The following is a 16,518-nucleotide window of genomic DNA, read 5'->3' on the forward strand; positions in this document are numbered from 1 at the left end:
TGTTACACTTCCAAGAAGAAAATCAATCAATGTCGGTTAAGCGGTCAACTGTTTTGTTATATTCGGCGTGCTCTGACTATTGGGTTAAACCCCATTGTGGAGTTCTCTCTCGCGACCCAGTGGATTTGGGAATTCCACAAATACGCGTGATCCGCCAGCCCGTGACTTCAAAGCGCCCAATCGCAAGCAAGCACCACCGTGCACGCCACCGGCTGCCCCCCCATAGCGATGCTGCGTGGCACGGAGTGCTTCAGTGAAAATTACACAATCATAATGCAAAAAGATGAAGAGCGCTCCCCTTTCCTGGCATGTTCCCACAAAGTCCTATACAAAGGAGACAATTGACGTCATTCTCAAGCGGCTCTCGCTCAGTCCTCAAGAAGAGTTCAAAGTTGAAAGCGGCGAAGGGGTGGCCACATTCTTACATGCGTTCATGACGGTCCCGTTGCGCAGCTCCGGCTTCCAGTCGTCCCAGGACGTCTCAAACTCCTCGGCGAAGCGGAGGCAGAAGTTCTTGAAGTGGCCCTTGCTGACGAGAGACTCGGAGGAGCAGGCCGAGATGAGGGTGCTCTCCACCGTAAGCACCAGCGCCGAACCGGGGTCCTCGTCCAAGTATTGGTTCAGCTTCAAAGTCACATCATTGGTTCGCTCCGTCACCATCCAAACACTGCCCTCTCCAGAATATTATTTTGTTTACCAACAGTAAAGGATCTCTGCGCATTTGTGTAAAATGTTTGCTTCTACGGGGTACTTACTTTGCTTACATTTACGCTGGAATCAGAAGCAGCCAAAATATCTGGTGCCAAGATTAGCACGCGGATCAGATTTGAGCCTCGGCTACAATGTGCCTCGTGACCAGCCTTAAGCTCAGGGCTTGGGTTAGGTTTAGAATCGGGGCTGTGTTCATGTTTCTGGTTAGGGTTCGAATCAGAAGCGGGATAGATTTCCAGGGCTCGTGCTGACGTTAGGAGGGGGTCTCCGCGCCTCGCCTGACGCCGGTACCTGTGAGGTGGCTCCTATGGGCAGGCAGATGCCAAGCTCGTTGACGGTGAGCTGCAGGATGAGCGTGCTGAAGGCCTGCGATGGGGTCTGCGAGATGGTGGGCAACTTGTCGACCAGCTCCCGCGTGGCCATGTAGACGTCGCGACCCAGCGCCATGCGCTGCTCGTTCCAGTACTCGTACGCCGCCTTGTAGTTCAGCCAGAAGAGCACAGCTGTGCGTGAAAGGGAGCAGGGGGCACCAACAAAAACCTCATTTAGAATGTAAACTGTCACTAACTGTGAGCCATAAGCAACGAGCCACTCGCTTAACAGTGGCGAGTTCTTATACAAGCCTCGCAATACAAGACGTGCGCGTGCACTGATGAACGGGGCCTACACCGTTATGGCCCACATATAGAATGATACCTTTTGAATATAAACTTCCAGATAATGTAGGCCCCACCTGAAAGCCATTATTGAGACTCAATGAGGCTTTCTTGAGTAAATAAATGGCATTATTGCGATTTACACAGGAACCAAACAGTGTCCGGGAAGTTGTCTTCTGTTATCATGTCGCTGTGTGTATAATCGTGTGCGGATGTGTGCCCAATGCATTATGAGCCCGGCCACCTGAGTCTCAATTACAGCTCACAGCCAACATCGGTGACAAATACATGATCCGGTCCTGTTCCTCCCCTAAGTCAACTCGACCCTATAAGAGTACCTGGTGTGGTGTGTAAACAACAGCACTAGGGAGAGAAAGGTGGCCGGGCATGATGCTAACCACTCGCCCTCTCGTGTGCCGTACCGGCCTTAATAGGCGCTTGCTTACCTTACTTGCCCAAGAGTCGAGTAAAGGCTACACAGGAGATCTTCGTGTGGACATGTCCCTTGTATACCACATGCGTGCATGTATATTACGAAAGGTGTGTGTGTTAATATTTTACGCTTGTGTACTACGTGTGCTCGCACACGCATGCGTGCATGTGCGCGTGTGCGTGCGTGCGTGCTTCGGGCGAAGTTCCGCCCGCACGACCGCGCAGGAGACCTTTGTCAAAGGCGACGGGCTGGGCGTACACGATGGGCCGGTCCAAAGTGATGAGCACGGCCTCACGGTCCTGCGAGCCGCTCATCTCGTTCTGCAGGGCGTTCCGGAGGCCGATGCGTGTGCGGAAGTAAGCCACCTGATGGAACTCGGAGACCGCCTCCTTGTACACCTGCGTGCGGTGACACACGGCCCAGGCTTTGCAGGCTCAGCTTCTCTCGCTCCGCCACCGTTTGCAGGAGCACTGATCGTCTTGCGAGTGGGTGGCCCCGTGATCAGAGCACGCAACTCGCAATCGCAAGGCTTCGCGTACAAATCCTGGCTGGCGCTTGGCTCAGCCATTTAAACCTGACGGCACTGGTTCTCATCATGGAAGTTTCATGTGAGTGTCGGGCAGCTTGGGACACTGCCCATATCGTTCCTTCGTTTCTCAATCCGCTTGTCCTGGTGAGGGTCTCGGCGGCAGCGCAGATTGTATTTCAAGATAATAGATAAGAGACCAATAATTATTTCATCAAACCCAAAAACCAGTCAAATAAACCTATGGATTGAGATAAGGGAATTTATAACTTAGGTTATAGCTTCTTTCAAAACACCTTCGTTCATAGGGTGAAGCTAAAATACAATACGCACTGCACATATCCTCCAACTAGTCATAGATTCGTTGATTACAAAAGGTTCTTAAGCCCACAATACAAGCAAAAAATTGTGCGTGTTAAGACTCAATTGGTGTAATTAATGCAAACCAGGCTAACGGTATGCACAAGACAGAACAAGACAAGTCAATACGACTTGAATTTATACAGCAACCGAATACAATCGCGTCTCGAAATGCCACAGAATGGTGAGACATGTGCATCAGGGGGTGTATATATGAATACACTGTACACATGCAGAGACGATGCAAGTGTAAACAAAATAAAAATGAATCTATTCTTGCATTAAATTGTCACCTCAAATACTGGCAATTTATTGACTCACCGGGAAGAATCATTACAAGCCTACTCAGCAAAGCAGACCTTGCCTCTTGTCTTTGTCTGCAGGCGTTTGTTTGATGGCTGTGTGTCAGGCGCGAGGTGGGGAGGATTTAACAGCTGCACATGGCCACCGATGACCGCAACGGGGCACCCACCTGGTTGCTGACGATCTGCCCCAGGGCCAGGTACAGGTCGACCTGACACTTTCCGAACAGCTTGAGGTAGCTGCCGCTGCGGCCCAGCCCAGCGTATGCCTTGGTCTGGATGCGATTGGACAGCACCAACTCAATGACTCCCGTCTCGAAGCGAACTGCGCTCATGGTGGGCGTGGTGGCCGTCACCTGCACTCCCTGCGAAAATGCGCGAAACAATCCGTGAGCTCTATCCTGACGAGCAATCCCACCCACCAGGGATCGATTCCACCATCCCCGCACGTGAATGGATGAGCGTGTGCGCGTGTGCCGATAAGGCGGTGGTGCACCGCGATGCTAACCTGAAAGCGGAGCTGCAGAGAGTAGAGCAGAGGTTTAGGTCTTTCCCCATCTGCGCTGACTACGTCCTGCTCGTTCCACAGGGGAATGGGTTGCTCTCCGCCTGGCCCGGCATGGACACGCAAGCCTCATTACTTGTGTGCAATCACGTTACGCTCACATCAAAATCAGGGCTGCCTAACACCGAATACGAGTAACACGCAAAACTGTCAATTCACAGTTTGTTTCCGGCATTGAGACTGAAGAAAATATACTTTGACCAAGCCATCACAGCCTTGTGGAGTAGCAAATGCATTTGCTTGTTTGTTAATTCGTTATCAAATGAGTTCCCGACAAAGACAATCATGCACATATGTCGCAGTATGGCAATTGAAAAGCACCAAATCTATCGTAAAACTATGAGATTAAATGCAGTGGCGAACAGAGAACTGGACGTCGCTCCTGCATTGCCACCATGGCAGTTTACGGAGAGTGCCAGCTGTCACAGACAGCACCAAAATTACAAACGCCACCGTTATTCGTGTGGTCCACCCACCTCCAATCACTCAAAAGGAGCCCCTTTGACTCAGGGGACAGGAAAAATAGTACCACTCATCTCTTACATCCATCACGGAAACCTGCACACAAATTAAATGTTCCACAAGCCCGCCCCAACCCCGCCTCTCTGTTTATCTGCCGACAGTTTTTGCCAATGACGCGTGAATGCCCGTTGTCAGCAATGGTTGGCACAGACAAGGTAATGACAGACAAGGCAATACGGGAACAATAAAAACCGCAAGCGTCGGCTGATACGAGACACCAATTTTCCCAGAAGACGTGCGGGAGTGACTGTGTACTGCCCCGTTCCGTGCTCACCCGACACTTTCTGGATGACCTCGTTCACCTCCTTCATGAAGACTTTTTGCACGAAAACGAGGTGATGCAGCAAATCCGTGCTCAGGTTGTGCTCGAATGAGCCAATCTGGGAACGACGCACAAAAATAAATTAATATTACACACTTTCTAGAGAAAGCAGTGCTGGTGCTGGTGCAACCAGGCCACCGTCAATGGCTAGTTTCTGTGATATTCACCGTTGTGGTTGCTGGGAAGTGGTGTGATGGTTAGCACACTGCACTGAACTCTCTGGATGAATATCTTGACTGGGTAATTGTACTTGGCTTGAGCAATGTTCTAAGTCAAGTCAGCAATTAATGTCACAACGAGGACAGATAGGTGCACTGGTGCTACAATCTCAGTTCCTCAGGCTTATTCCCAGCAACATACGCGACTAGAGAATATAATGTTAATGTCCCTTGATCATCCCCTGTCCACTCAGCCTAAAAAGGGTATATGGTGGCAAGAGCAGCCGAGCACGGTGCTGTCCCTTCTTGTGATTTGCTGGCGGCAATAGGCCCCCCTTGAATTAATCATCTACAGCCGCCTGCGCAGCTGAACGGGTAATGTCCAAGACCAGTGGGGACTTCACTTTACCAGCTCAGCAACGGCCCAGGAACGGCACGGGAACGGCGATGGACGTTGCTGTGCCGTGGTCCACGCGCAGCGGGCTCCGGGGGTGGGGGGGGGGCCTCACCTCGGCCACGCACTGCAGGTAGTCCCCGCGTCGCGTGGTGAGTCCGTCGCTAGTCCACTCCTCGGGCGCGAAGACCCCGTGCTCCTCCATCACGTACTCCCCCGACACGGCGATGCGCGGCAGCGCCAGCTTGGTGGAGGGCAGCGTTCCCACCGACTCGGCCGACGCCACCCGCGACGTCAGGCTCAGCAGGTGGGACGGCAGCTCGAACTTGAACTGCGTCTGCGCGCCTGTTGGGGGAGACAGCGCACCGCGGCGGTGAGGTTTTCGCACCTAGTGGTCACGTGGTGCTCTGAGCATTACATATCCCGCATTGACATGTTGCTCCCTCACACACAAAGAGAGAGAGGCCCCTTTGTAGAACTACATAGATTGCAGAGGTGTGGACTCGAGTCATGTGACTTGGACTCGAGTCAGACTCGAGTCATGAATTTGATGACTTGCGACTCGACTTGGACTTGCATAACAATGACTTTGTCCCACCTATGAGATGTGGACTCGAGTCATGTGACTTGGACTCGAGTCAGACTCGAGTCATGAATTTGATGACTTGCGACTCGACTTGGACTTGCATAACAATGACTTTGTTCCTCCTCTGATAGATTGTCAGGGAAAGTTCTGCTAGCGAGCTCCAATTAAGGCCGGCATGGTGCACGAGCAGTTGGGGTGGGACCAGGAGTATTCGCTTGGATATAACTTTCCACAGACATTATTCCGCACCAAGTTTCACGGTGCAAGGTAATAACCATCGCAGGAATCACTCCCCACGCGATACACACGCTCCCGTTCATTTACACACGCGCAGAAACCTCCACGTCACCTCCGTGGCAACAATCTCTGGCGCCGTTAGCGAGGGCCAATTCGGGGCCAGCGTGACGCACGAGTGGGGGGCGGGGGTGGGGGTGCAACTCACACCGTGCTCGGCGTATAGACAGGCGGGGGGGGGCGGCTCTGACCGGTGATGCCGTGGCTCTTCATGGTTTCCATCTTGTACTCGGCGCGGAGCGAGGGGAGGAGCGCGGCGCCGATGGTCACCCCGTCGAGGATGGCGTCAAACTTGAGCACGAGCGGCCGGCGCTCCAGACTCTCGGGTAGCTGCGGGAAGTCGCTGGGCTCCAGCGGCGTCTGGGTCTGGCTGCTGGCCGTGCGCGGAACCGACTGCGGTGCGCCCTGGCTCCCTGCCGTCCCCTGAGCCTGTGGTTCGTCCCTGCACACAGGTCGGGAACGCGCGAATCGGTCGCAGCGTTGGACCAACGCAACGGTTGCGTGTGTAGTTTTTTGTGTGCGTGTAGTTTGTCATCCTTCCCTCGCACCTCCGATTAGCATGGATGGCTACGTATGATGCGAAAGAAGTTCAACATACATACGTAGTGACCTTCACACTCGTATGTGAGAAATATGCCTTTTAACTCATGCAATGGTTACTCTATCCGTAGTGGTTAGAGTGCACAGCTCACAATGGTAGGTTATGAGATCAAATCCCAGCTGGGATTCAACTCAGGGCTTTATCCCTCTAGGGTGGATAAAAAGGGTACAACTTTCTTCAACGAGGACCACTTTGTGGAAAGCTCAACATTGTGTTGTGGATTTACTTACCCGTGTTACAACTGTAAACTGCAGATGAGTGCCACTCCATGCTTGTTTGACTGCGATTACTTTGGCTTTGACGGACCAAGCTACAGCTTGGGGCCACTGTGGTTAAAACTCAGAAAGTTCTGAATTCAAATTGCGTCATCAGCTCCATCACCAAATATTGAAAATAAAAATGACACGTAAATGCCAAATTTTCCCTTAATTTATTTTACCCAGTTGATAAAAAAACACCACATGATTGACATGCAGTAACCAAAATTGAATGACTCCAGTGTAGATGTACTGTGCAACAATGGATTTGGATGCACTGCCCTCTGCTGCCAATAACGTAGCCCCTGTAGCAGTCTACAACACCCTGCTATATGAACGGTGGTCACCCATCTGTAGCAGCCTACAACACTCATCCAATCACTACCCAGGCTCAACACCCTGCTTAGCTTCCACTATCCAATGAGAGGGGGTGCATTCCAGGCGATTTAATCACAGGCAAAAGGTTAGCATGGTTGTATACTACAGTGCGAAAGAAGTTCAACATACATACACATAACCGACGCCGAAATAAACACAACCGGTGGGGAGGCTGTGGGAGAGGACTGCTCGCTGACCTCTGAGCCGGCTGGCGGATGAGGTCGGAGATCTGCTTGGAGAGCTGGTGGGAGCTGCGCACCATCATGCCGTGCAGCGTGGCCGGGTGCTGCGGGATGTCCACCTTGACGGCGCCCACCCTGAGCACGGCCGAGTTCTTGGTGCGAGCGCCACGCAGCGCCGTGTAGAGCGCCTGCGACTTGGCGACGCTGCACTTCACCACCGTCCTGCGCCCGACAGCGTGGATTTAGAATCAGAATCTTTATTTATCCTGGAGGAATCCAACGAGATGTTAACTACTTCGCCTGGTATACAGGAGGTCGTGGGTTCGATTCAGACCCTAACGCCTGTATATCTGGAGTTTGCATGTTCTCCGCCTGGTCCTCCAGATTTTCCCTCCACATTTAGAATCAACATCATGCGTTTAGAGTATTTGGCTGCTATAAATTTCCACGTAAGCCACTTCAATGAGCTGTCATTTGTGGCCAGGTCACTTCTAAAAATGAGCTATATAGCTCAGTGGTCCTTACCTGGTAAAATAAAAAAACATGTTTCAATAAAAATTGTTTAAACGATAACGCCAGAAATGAAACACTCAAGGGCAACAATGATTTGTGTTTGACACGGCGCCCCTTCACGCGTCGGGGCATCTCGGTGAGATTTACATGCGATAAGTGACTACTACCACATCGCATCTCATCTCAACACATTTGAATTTGGCATCCCCAGTGGCAGCTCTTCCTGTGCGGCACAAGATGACTCGGCACGTGGTCTCAAAGTGGGCATATGTCTGCCAGTAGGGGCAATGACTGTTATTTGTAATCCCAAATTGAGTCATTCGTGGGTAATTTAACGAATATGGCAAAGTTGGACAATGACGCCGGCACACAATGGCCTTCTCATTTCGAATGTTGTCAGGATATCTTTAACACCCTCTACAAAGCAAACGGAGCATATTTTATGGTTACTACATCTGCAGTAATAACCAGGGCAGCTGACACAATGCTTTGCATGGGAACCTCAGAGCTTTTTCAAGTTGCCCGGATGTTATTTGCATCAATTCTTGTGCAGCTTCACGATTTTATAGCGACCATGCAAATGTACGCGTGTGTACGTGAGTATATGCTGCTCTGCCAATAATTATATATGAACCAGTGAAATAGTAGGGGTGACAAGAGTCAAGCGTATAGGGCAGCACCAGTGAAAGCACCAGCACGGGGGAACGGCACCAGTGCCGCAAGGGAGAGCACCGGTGCAAGCAAAGGGAGATGGCAAATGAGTCGTGGGGATGGCACCGGTGAAAAGCACGAGTGGTACCAGTGAAGCAAAGCGAGCAGCACTGCTGGAGATAGCGGGAGGCTCATGGGAGTCACGTTGAGTGGCTACGCACTGCATGTTGGGAGCAATGCCCTCGAGAAGCACCGCCGTGACGGAGCCCACGTGCGCCGTCGCGCACGTCTCCGTGGTCTTCTGGTGATACACGTCTGGCGAGAGGATCGGGAGACGCGGACACACAGGGTCAATGCACTGACGAGGGGTGCAGGGCCCACTGCATTTATTTTGTGACATTTAGCCTGAATGTTTCTACCATTGCCAACATTATGGGAATCTACAACCCATATCACAAGTCATCTACCTCACAACTAAGTGCAGTGCATTATCTTTAACTGCAACTTTATAAGCCTTGGAGTCTGCATCAATTAATAGTGTAGAACAAAAGCAATTGATTTCATGGTGGGGTATTTGTCAGTTTGTATGGCATTTGGGTCATATATGTAACAATCATGACAGTGAGAAGTGGTTCTTGTAGGAGGCAGTAGATCTCGTAGATGTATTTTTGCATCTTTCAGCGCTGTTCTTTCATACACGGTATATATTGACTTTCTTGAGGCCTGTAATCGAACCTCGGGTCTCAAGAGGCCTCAGCCCATGATTCTAATTCCTGAGCACGGTGACAGCCACGTCTTAACCCTCTCACTGTGCAGCAATGGGAATGTCCTAGACGACGCGACGGACGGAGCGGAGCGTACCTCGCATCTTCTCCTTGAGCGTGAAGCTGCCGTGCGCCTTGCGCAGCTCCGCCTCCATGGTGAGGCCGCCGATGTCGGCCTGCAGCCGCGTGTGGTTCACGATGCCCACGCCAAACACCACGAGCGTCACGTGCTGAGGCTCGGCGGCGCCCACCGAGCCCACGCGCCAGCGCGGAGGCCGCCCGGCTGCTGCCGCCGCCGCTGCCGCCGCCGCCGCCGCCTCCACCTCGTTCTCGAAGGCGATGCGGCAGAATGGGTCACCGGGACTCCCTGGCATGCCCAAAGACAGACGCACGCACGTTGAACTTCTTTCGCACCGTACTTAGCCAACCGTGCTAATCGGAGGTGTGGGGGAAGGGAAACAAACGAACACGCGCAAAAAAATAGACGAGGTTCCCCGTATAGCCATAACTGACTGTCGGGGCAAGTGCTGTTAGCTACCGCTCCACACACAGACACAAGCCATGACGCACACACACACCGGAATACGGGCACATGTACAACTGCATGTGCGAGGCAAGCGTATGGACATAAGTCGTCAATATCACCCCGTATTTCAAGTAATGCATCAGATTACCATACAAGAGGTGCTGGAAAATGAGTCCCTTTACGAAGTCTGATTTCTAGACAAATCACAAAGCATTTTTTTTATCATTACATAACCTTTTTACATTTTGGAAATTGAATTGCATTTTTAAGATATTATTTTGCCAGGTCAGATCCAATCGAGTGAATGAAGCATGTCGCTGGTACTTATGGGTATTTTTTTTACCCCTATTTTATCTTCTAAATGGCAGATGTGTATGTAATAAAAATTTGTGGCACCCTTCCACAATAGCACATTAGAAAAGTAGCAAGCTGCTGGCTTTCTCCATAATAATTGTCAAATGTCAGTGCAAATATCCAATGTTTATTAAATATTTCCTGCTAGATGGCAGACATATCAGTGAAAATTATGGTGCCTTTGGCCAATTGTCCCCCGAGGATATGACAAACTGAATTCTTCCAAGACTAAATCTATAATACGAAGACCACCGTACGAACTGCAGCAATGCCTTTCGTTGCAATACCGTCCTTACAACGTGAGTGTTGAGACAACCCCTTTATGGCAACGGAGGCAAATTGTGTCGCTCCCCATTGGGCGCTCGGGCCAGAGCGATCCGCCGCACCTGCGTTGTCGTCGCGGTGCCGCCCCGAGTCGGCCAGCGTCAGCGGCGACGCGTGCTGCATGACGCCGGCCGGGTCGGCGATGAGCGAGTAGAAGTTGAGCAGCTTGTACATGTGCTGCCAGCACTCGGCCGACGGCTCGCTCTGCTCCGACACCGTCACCGAGTCTGAGTCCGTCACGGGCTCCAGGATGCCGTCGCGCGAGCCCTTGCGCGTCGTCGTGCGCGAGGACTTGCGCTCGCCGCGGCCCGCCGGCTTGCCGCGACGCGCCGGCCCGGCGCTTGCCGCCTGCGGACGTTCAGAATGAAAAGGGTGAAGGGCGAAGTGGGTCCCTCCGCGGTGTTTTCCTGTAACTCTCCAGTTTGACAAAAGGGAATGAGTGTGTTTTTTGGGGTATATATTACAGATGTGGCGATGCAGATTGACTGACTTAAATTTATCCCTGATGCTCATGGCAGATATCTAATTTTGGTCATAATAATTTAAAGATATATCCAAATCATGTACAAATTATATGCTAATTCAGTACAAAACTTTACAAACAAGACAGAACAATAAACAATACAAAGACCGCTGTAAACATTTGATGAAACAAAGAATAGATTTCGATTTTATTATTTCCATTCTACGTGACTTTACCGAAAGAACCAAGAAAAAAGAATAGATTATTTAATCTAACGACTCCCAGAATGATGACAACTCATTGACTTGCTGGTGTCGAGGGGTACAGTGGATCACTCTGTGGCTTGTCTATCACTTCTGTCACGTTGTTCACAAAGTGCCCGAGTGACTCACAGGCTGGCTGCATAGAGCACCGAGGTGCCACTGATGAAATTCTGGTCTCAAGTTGTGCAGGGTAGGGATACGACTTCATATTTACATGACATCAGATCACATTTGTTGTGTCATTTATTTACAAACAGCTAAATCAAGACAGTGTATTTCTATTTACAAAACAAATCAAATGACATGTTACAATGAACAACCCTTTAAAAAGTTGCGAAAGAATATAAAGTAAAATTTTGATTTAAAGCTTTCGTGACTGCAGGGATTCATATTCTTGGTTCTTTCGGTAAAGTCACGTTGCAGTCGAAACGTCGTGATAATTTTTTTATGTTTTATATTTGTATTATTTTATTATTTCCCTTCTACGTGACTTTACCGAAAGAATCAAGAATATCTTATAAAGTAAGTAAAGTTGTGGTCAGCAGAGGGCAGTGCAGCCACGCTCTCTCCACCTTCAACACGCACTGACCGTCACCGTCGGCAACCAAATAACAAGAAGAGCCATTCATTAAAAAAAAGAAACTCAAATATTTAAAGAGCCGCAATGCGAGTGGTGAATACGAGACGGTGGTCGTTAATGAAGAACTGTCACGAGGCAGTCCTTAGAGAGCCACCGCACGCGGCTCCGCAGTGGCAGGTTGCTGACCCCTGGTCGTGACCAACAAACACCCACAGGCTGCACAGCACGGCGAGGCCCTCGTTCAGCATCAGCAGTGGATTGACAAGCAAATATAAAGCATTCCACAGCTTGGGAGCTGGCAAAAGCCCGATCATCCCGCAAATGAGAACTCTATACAGCATTTCTTGCCTTCACGACAGAATAACGACGACACGATCGCTGACAAACACAAACGCAGAAAGAGAAGAAGTCGCTTGCGTTACCGGTGCCTCCGCCACGGTGCCCACCCTGCGCGAGTTCTTGGTGCCGCTGCCGCGTCTGGCCTGAATGCCGGTGCCGCCCGTTTCCAGGCATCCCCGCGAGCTGGGCCCGGTCGTCTCTGGTGCAGCGGCGGCGGCGGCAGCCCCCCTCGCGCCCGCCGCTCCAGCGCCGCCACCCCCCCCGCGGTCTCACAGTGGCGTAGTACGCCGGCGTGGGAGACGTGGAGCCCGCCGAGTATCGGCTGAGGCGGATGTCGGTCTGCGTGGCGCGCACGTCCGCTATGACGGTGCAGAACTGGTGCACGAGCCGCACGAGCGCCATGTTGATGCGCTGGTCGATGGACTGGCAAGAGACGGTGAAGTTGGCGTGGAAGGCGGCGCGCGGCAAGGCGCGGCTGCGCTCGTGCAGGCCGAAGCCGCCGCGGCCGCCGCCTCCAGCGCCGTAAAGGGTTCCTTGGGTCTCGGCCGACTTGTCCTGCACAACGGCGCAGATCTTGAAGGTGTCGAACATTAGGGCCGGCGCGGCCACTTGAGCGTCGTCGGGGGGCAGCGAGGGCTGTAACCTGCGCAGGGCGACATGGACGAGGCTTTGAGAAAAGTCTAAAATAAAGGCATCGAATGAATCACCCTCCACCTCCATCCATCCTCAAAGCGATTTGATGAATTGTCGTGACTTGGGGCCTGCGATTCAAGTCAAGAAAAAAATATTTTTCATCTCGTTTTTACTGCTTTGTTTGTACCCTTTCTCGCTTTTACTGTCTCATTGATAGCTTTGTTTGCTACATTATCCTAAATATAACAGAAGCATATGATCGAATGAATCATAAATAATCCATTCTTACATGTGATCTGATGTATGTATTGAGCGCAAGAATATTTTTATAATAGAATTGATGTATTGTTAAATGTCGACTCAACGTCAACAAACTTTCCTGTTAAGTTTACCCTTGATCTTCTGATTTTATAACAATCCATATGTGTATTCAAAGTAAGCAATACTACATAAAAAAAATTAGGTCTTGTGATGCCGGTTAGAGCTATCACGAAATATCAATTCCTCCATTACACATGATTCTTACACTCACTATACACACATTGAATTGCGTAAGAAAACATTATTCACAACTCGTAAGTGTTCTACCTAATGGGTTTAAGTGAAACCTACAGCTGTTAATGTACAGTTGCCAATATCACCAATAACATGAATCAAATTGCAACGAAATTGTAACAGTCTGTAGAATCCACCAGGGGGGGGGAATAATTTTCACATCCTAAACTATAAATTGTTTGATTTCTTCATGTGTCAGGCAGTTAGAAAATCAAAACAAAACTCTCCAAACAACACACTCATTTTAAAATATAAATATATTCGAAGCAGAATGTTTGACAGTTTTTATTATTTTGTATATAGAAAAACAGTGTACCCGTCGCCATGCCCACCACTTCCCAAAATGCACCTGGCCGTTTTCCGCGAGCTGCGCGACCGGGAGGCGTCCGAGTCGACGATGTCGGCGCGCAGGCAGTGCAGCGTGCCCGACAGCGACACGTGCCCGCCCACGTGCTTGCGGTAGCTCACGGGCACCGCCTCTTGCGAGTGGATCCTCAGCTGCTTCAGCAGCGGTCGGAACACGACCTTGAGCGGCAAAACGAGCACGGTCACTTTAACGAGGACGCAACCACAAAATAACACTTAATAGCGCTTCTCTCGGAGCTATACCACCTTGACGTGTATCCCGGGCTGTTCAACAAGAATCCGACGCGTGATTAATCAGAAGAGAGAAAACCACGTGCCTGTCCTGAGCACCACCATAAACTAACCACAGTCTTGAATGGCTGCCCTACATGTGCTGAGCGCCTGAGGTGTGACCTGCAAGCATCTGCATAGACTTTTGTTCTACTGCGAATTAAATATTTCCGAGGACAAAACGCATAATCAAGGCATGCGCCTGGTTTTATCTTCCTTGTTTGTTTATTTCATTCGATTTGTAAGCCAGGTTCGTGGCAGAATGCCGGCGCCGGTACCTGTGCGTCGGCGAGCTGCACGGCAGGGAGTCCCTGGGCTCCCTCCAGGCCGATGACGGTCTCCAGACTGGCGCTCAGCTGGGACTGTGTCTCGTCCGGCGAGTTCTGGCCACTCGACAGCGCCGCGTTGAAGTCTGCTGCTGACGACGCCAGGGGAAGCGCGCTGCCGTCTGTTGTCGATTAAAAAAAAAACAATCAAACTCGTAATAATGATTGTAACAGTGTTTTCCTGTCCACAATATACGAAGTTTAACCTCAAAATGTCTGTTTTCCATCGTGCCTTAAGATTTTTTACGTTATTGTTTTTCTACATGTAGGTGGATAGATAAGTAGTTAGGTTAAATAGGTAGCTAAGATAGCATAAGGTAGGCAGATTAATAGGTGGGCTGACAGAAAGGTATGTAAGAAGATTGGAAGGTAGGAAGGTAGGCAGGTAGTTAGGCAAGCTGGTGGGGAGGTAGGTAGATGATCAGTAGGCAGACAGGCGGGATGACAGCAAGGTAGGTCGGCAGGCGCGCAGGTGGAGAGGATGTACTGAGATTGTAAATGTTGTGGCTTTGCTCTGCAACACACCGGTGTGCTGTACTCGTAACGAATTGGCATGTTCACGTGACAAACCTTACTAATTGGCTGTGTCAAGTGGTGGCGGGTTTAAGGACACGTTTATATATTCACGCGATCAAACCCCCCCCAAAAAACCTTTATTATGGTTGATATTGGTCACGAAAGCCTACGTGTTAAACTGGAGAGGATGTGTTAAGCGTACCGCCCGCGGCGTTTCCATGAGTGGCACGTCTGACCGGCGGCGAGTCCGGCGGCACGGCCGCCGCTGCTGCTGCTGCCCGCCCACCGACTGCCTGTGACATCCAGTTGTAGAAGCTGACGCTGGACGGCTCCGAGAGCAGAGGGTGCTCAGGGAGGCCATCGGCCAGTCCCATGCCAGGGCCTGTGCCATTTAGACAAAGACAAAGACCCCCTTTATAGCCGCAACAGACTGTTGGAGCAAGCGCAGTTAGCGAGCACCTATGAAGACCGGCACGGCGCACAAGGGGGTGGGTGGCCAGCACCACGCCCGACCGCCTTTGTCTCCCCAGTAGTGATGTTTGCGCACCACAAAAAGTACTCATTTGAGGCCGAGTTGACCTAGGGGAGGCCCTGGAGCGGTTAAAATCTTCGTCAGTGGTATTGGTCATGTTCGTAGCGCAGCGCACGAACCGCTACACTACCACAATATAGACACACACCAATTCAAGCACCACGAGTTATCCAAACCCTTGAGATACGATACAAGCCATCTACTTGTTCAAGTAGATTTTCTCTGGGCACCTTAGTCTCCTCCCACACGTTAACATAACAAGATAGTAGCCAAATATACCAAGCTGGGCCTAATTGGAAAAATAGCTTAAAGTAAACAAAACTTTAGAATTAGACATGTACATACATTACATACAGTATTTGTCTATTTACTTTGGAATCCTTCTAGCATAGATATTTTTGCTTATTAAATTGCACTTTACAAAAAAAAAGGTTAAGAATAAACCAAAATACGCGTGCATTCCACATGGAAATGCTCTGCAGTGGCCGAGCAGAAACGCGCAGAAACGGCCGATTCGGCAAGACGTGGCCCCTCGGCGTGCCGCACTGCCACTTCCTCCGGCCCTCTCTCACCGGCCCGTGTGAGCGAGGTGCTCTTGCTGGCGGACGGGCCGCCCGCCTTCAGTGGCGTGGTGCCCTCCCACAGGTTGGGAAGGCTCGGGATGCTGCCGGTCAGGTAGCTGAGGAGGCTCTCCTTGCGAGGAGTCTCGTGCTGGCCTGGCGCAGTGGCTGTGGTGGCCGTGGCGGCCGCGGCAACGGCAGAAGAGAAGCGGCCGGCCTGGTGAGCGGGCGAGTCGGGCCCCACCGTCTCGCCGCTCGTGTGGCTGAGCGACTGATACGGATGGATGCCCTGCTTACGGAGACGCCAGTTCAGTCAGGAGTTGAACAGGAAAAAAAAATAAAAGGCAGCATTAAAGAGTAGAGCTGGGAAAGCTAGCGCACGTGCGTGATACAGCGACGCGGAGGTAGGGCTGATGGGTCGCGTACGTGATGTGTCCACTGGCAGTGCGGTGAAGTGCCTGCAGGAGGCAGTACACGAAGTAGGTTGCTGACGTATTTGGACAATGTTATTTACACATTTCATCGGTTTTCTTTGGGCACTGAGGTTTCCGCCCATGGGAAAAAATACTTACAAATCCAGCACCATCCCAAATGAGTCTTCATTGGGAACAAAGTATTTTTTTACAAATTGAATAAATGACAAAAATTACACTTTTACTGTTTACTTTGAGATGAATGCCTTTACGAAGAATAGCTTGTGGTGAGTAAATTGATGTTCAGCTTTGAAAATACAGCT

General features: G+C 50.7%; 1 protein-coding gene across 1 annotated transcript in view; it reads right to left on the reverse strand.

Annotated features, from left to right (window-relative positions):
* BLTP1 (bridge-like lipid transfer protein family member 1) overlaps positions 1-16,518 on the reverse strand; it is a 128,374-nt gene that overhangs the window by 46,628 nt on the left and 65,228 nt on the right. The window contains exons 43-60 of the mRNA XM_078603032.1: positions 15,795-16,071; positions 14,893-15,072; positions 14,127-14,296; positions 13,562-13,737; positions 12,182-12,667; positions 12,054-12,063; positions 10,442-10,727; positions 9,273-9,542; positions 8,633-8,726; positions 7,263-7,469; positions 6,021-6,271; positions 5,065-5,294; positions 4,350-4,455; positions 3,497-3,597; positions 3,159-3,353; positions 2,030-2,198; positions 1,003-1,214; positions 426-624 (exon numbers count right to left, since the gene is read on the reverse strand). Coding sequence (XP_078459158.1) covers positions 426-624; positions 1,003-1,214; positions 2,030-2,198; positions 3,159-3,353; positions 3,497-3,597; positions 4,350-4,455; positions 5,065-5,294; positions 6,021-6,271; positions 7,263-7,469; positions 8,633-8,726; positions 9,273-9,542; positions 10,442-10,727; positions 12,054-12,063; positions 12,182-12,667; positions 13,562-13,737; positions 14,127-14,296; positions 14,893-15,072; positions 15,795-16,071 — 3,619 coding nt within the window. The remainder of the gene's footprint in view (positions 1-425; positions 625-1,002; positions 1,215-2,029; positions 2,199-3,158; positions 3,354-3,496; positions 3,598-4,349; positions 4,456-5,064; positions 5,295-6,020; positions 6,272-7,262; positions 7,470-8,632; positions 8,727-9,272; positions 9,543-10,441; positions 10,728-12,053; positions 12,064-12,181; positions 12,668-13,561; positions 13,738-14,126; positions 14,297-14,892; positions 15,073-15,794; positions 16,072-16,518) is intronic.

Source organism: Lampetra planeri, chromosome 19 (genome assembly GCF_965212315.1).
Source record: "Lampetra planeri chromosome 19, kcLamPlan1.2.h2, whole genome shotgun sequence".
Classification (NCBI taxonomy): Eukaryota; Metazoa; Chordata; class Hyperoartia; order Petromyzontiformes; family Petromyzontidae; genus Lampetra; species Lampetra planeri.